Source organism: Arctopsyche grandis, chromosome 12, assembly GCF_051622035.1.
Source record: "Arctopsyche grandis isolate Sample6627 chromosome 12, ASM5162203v2, whole genome shotgun sequence".
NCBI lineage: Eukaryota > Metazoa > Arthropoda > Insecta > Trichoptera > Hydropsychidae > Arctopsyche > Arctopsyche grandis.
The window spans coordinates 27,240,894-27,244,233 of NC_135366.1; the positions used below are offsets into that span (position 1 = coordinate 27,240,894).

At 33.2% G+C, this 3,340-nt stretch overlaps 1 protein-coding gene across 1 annotated transcript; it reads left to right on the plus strand.

Annotated features, from left to right (window-relative positions):
* The first annotated feature begins 457 nt into the window (after positions 1-457).
* LOC143920485 (uncharacterized) lies at positions 458-2,406 on the plus strand. The gene is made up of 4 exons (XM_077443365.1): positions 458-625; positions 1,335-1,383; positions 1,660-1,862; positions 1,951-2,406. The coding sequence occupies exons 1-4, from the start codon at positions 458-460 to the stop codon at positions 2,404-2,406; spliced, it is 876 nt and encodes a 291-aa protein (XP_077299491.1).
* The last annotated feature ends 934 nt before the right edge of the window (positions 2,407-3,340 follow it).

A 3,340-nucleotide genomic window follows, 5' to 3' on the forward strand; every position in this document is an offset into this window, starting at 1 on the left:
CAAAAGTTTTAATTTAGTACCCGTGACTCTCAAACGAGTATACAAATTCTAAAAAAAAATACACAGAAATATTGAATTTACCACATAATTTCCCTACCCTATTTTCACTTCAAAATTCGTACACGAAATTTATTACTTCATTTGATTTATTTCTTTTCGCCACTATTACACACAACGACAATGGTCGTCATTCATCGATTTCATTGTCGAATTTTACAATCGCGGCGAAACATCTGCTATATATCGGGCATATATGTCATTTTTATTGACTTTTTACGAATGCTTAATGTGCGAAGAATACTGTAGCTGGGTATTATATTTATTGTATGTGCTTGCGTGGTCCTGGGTTGGCTAAACAATCGTCCGGTGGGCGTCTCCGCGAGGACATAAAAACGGATTGCTGCTATAAAAAGTGGTTGTCAACGTCAGCAGAAAAAGTGCTTACCACCCCTCTTGGATGGGGCGTAATGACGCCGAAGGACGACCAATGAATTTAAATACTTTTTTTCGAGAGACCGTTCGTCCGCTCCTAGAGCCTAACGATAATGGCTGCGGACCCGAACCGTTCACTATCTCCCCGGGAAAATCGGGGAAAAACCAATCGAGTGTATTTTTAGAAGTACGAGTATGTAGGTAGATGCGTAGATAGCCCCTTTTTCTCGCTTAAACAAAAGATTATTGAGGTTTGATATCCTGGAATCTAAACAGAAGCGGACTGTATCATATAAGAAAATCTAGATTTCAATGCGTTCTTTATAGATAAGGCTGAAATTTTCATTAGTATTTTATAATTAACTATCTAGAAATAAAATAAGTCTAAGTCCTTAGCATTTATGGCTTATAATTAAAGATTATAGACGCTCAACTCTGAATAAGATCATCAACATATTATTTTTGTTGTTTCGATTTTTCGACACAACACGAAATTTCGACAAATTTCGTTAATTTAAATGTTTGGAAATTTGTAATTTAGGTTCTGATACGTTAAATGTATGTTATGGAATTGAACTTTTAGGGCAGATCAAAAAAATATAGAAAGAAAGTGTTAAATTATTTAGTTTAACGTCTAAGTTAAATCATTATGAGATTGTATACTAAATTTAGTCATTTTAAATTGAAAACTGTAGATTTTTAGAAAGCAAAAATGAATATTTTTACATATATAATAAGCTATATATAAGTAGAACATTCATATGTATCTGATTATTTATTTATAATACAGTTTCATTCACCAATAGGAATCAATCTTCGCTAGTTTTTTTTCATTAAAATGTAAATTAAACAATTTGTTGTCTGTTTTTCTTCAAAATTATTTTAAAATATTAAAACTCTAGATGTGGGCACTTCATTTTTATGCTTTATATAGCCATTTTGCAGTAAGAAGTTGGTAGTGGAAGTAATTGGAATTTGAAGTTGCGAAAATGATGATGTATCAAAAATGATTTTTCCCTAGTATGATCATAGGGAGGATTAATTTATAATTTTTTCTCAATCATATGGTAAACCGAGTCCGATTTATTTTAATCTGATGTCTCTTGATTATGTCTATGATGACATTATTATATGAAATGAAATTTTTGTTCACAATAGCTCAATTCATAGAAGCAGAAATGTATTGTATAATTAATGAGATATTTTAATTTATGTTTGTTGTTATAGAAGGAGGAGACTCATCTTCAGAAGGTGGGGGAGGTAGTGGAGGAGGAGGTGGAGGCGGAGGCAGTGGAAGAGCCAGAAGAAGAAGAACAGCCTTCACCAGCGAGCAACTGCTCGAACTGGAGAGGGAATTTCACGCCAAGAAATACTTGAGCCTCACCGAGAGGAGTCAAATAGCAACATCACTAAAATTGAGCGAAGTCCAGGTAAGATCCAAAAAATTCAAACCAAGCTAACCTTGGAGCAATCTTCAAAGCCTGAATTGGACCCGGCAGTAATTTAAATATTTTATAGGTGAAAATATGGTTTCAAAATCGAAGGGCGAAATGGAAGAGGGTGAAAGCAGGCCTGGCTTCTGGCAGCCACTCGTCAAATAACGGAAAATCAAACTCGAATGCCACTAAAATAGTCGTTCCTATTCCGGTGCACGTGAACAGATTCGCCGTGAGAACCCAACATCATCAATTGGAGAAGCAGAACGGTGTGGTTTACAATGCAAACTTCACCCAATACCCAGATAGAAGTCAAGCTAACACTGTGCAAGGATCACCCTTGTTGACTTCGCAGACTTCAGCCTTCCTGGCGACTCCTGGCAGTTCGAATAAGCTCGGGTCAAACTCTGGAGTAGGCCAGGGAAGATATGATGGTATGGGGGGTTTCAGTGCCATGAGCAGATTGAGCCAGCTAGGGCAGCAGGCTGCTGCTGCTGCTGCAGCTGCTTCCAGAGGCTTCCAAAGGCACCAGAGCTAGATTATGCAAATTGTGATTAAACGATTCAAGCTTCAGTGTGATTATAGCAGTAAGAATTATTGATATTTAAAAGCAATAATTAATAGATTAAAATTTTAAAGTGGATTTTCGCTCACGTTTAAGATTATATGCAAAAATAGTATAATTATTTATACAAATAGAATTTTATTATAATATATATGTGATTCAAATTATAATACGAGTATATATATATATATATATATATATATATATATATATATATATATATATATGTATAAGAAATATTCGCGATTAAAGTTGTATAAAATGTATGAAACTCTCGGTTATGATTTGAATGAAAAACAATTCAAAAGTTATTTTTAAATATTAATTCATTTGAATTATATTCGACCAATCAAAATTGACACTTAGCCGCTAGACCAATCAAAATTGACGTTTGGAAGTTAGACCAATCAGCTTCGATTTGATTATTTATAGATATAGGTAATTTAATTGCGCGTATTAGTTTTTTTAACTTTTTCCGCAACGTATTTTACGGTTATTTGAAAATAGACGGATAATTGAGAGTTTCTTCTGTATTATATGCGTGTAAATAATTAAATGAAAAGCAATTTATAATAAAGCAATACTTAATTATTCAATTAATCGGTGTTTTATTTAAAAAAAATGAATATTGAGCTTAGCTTGATAAAGGTGATAATTATGAATGCATTCAAATACATAATAATTAATTTATCATTCTGTTTCTGACAACAGGTCAGGTAGGTATATATTATACTTCACTATACTGATTTCTATATTAAATATAAGCACATTTGTATAGTAAAATCATTCACTACAAAGTTTCATTAGTCTCACAGTGAGACTCTCACTAAATGTTTTTTGACACCGGAGAATTTGTGAGCTGATTTCGAACCACTTGACAAGACACTAGAAGTATTTAATCATGAAA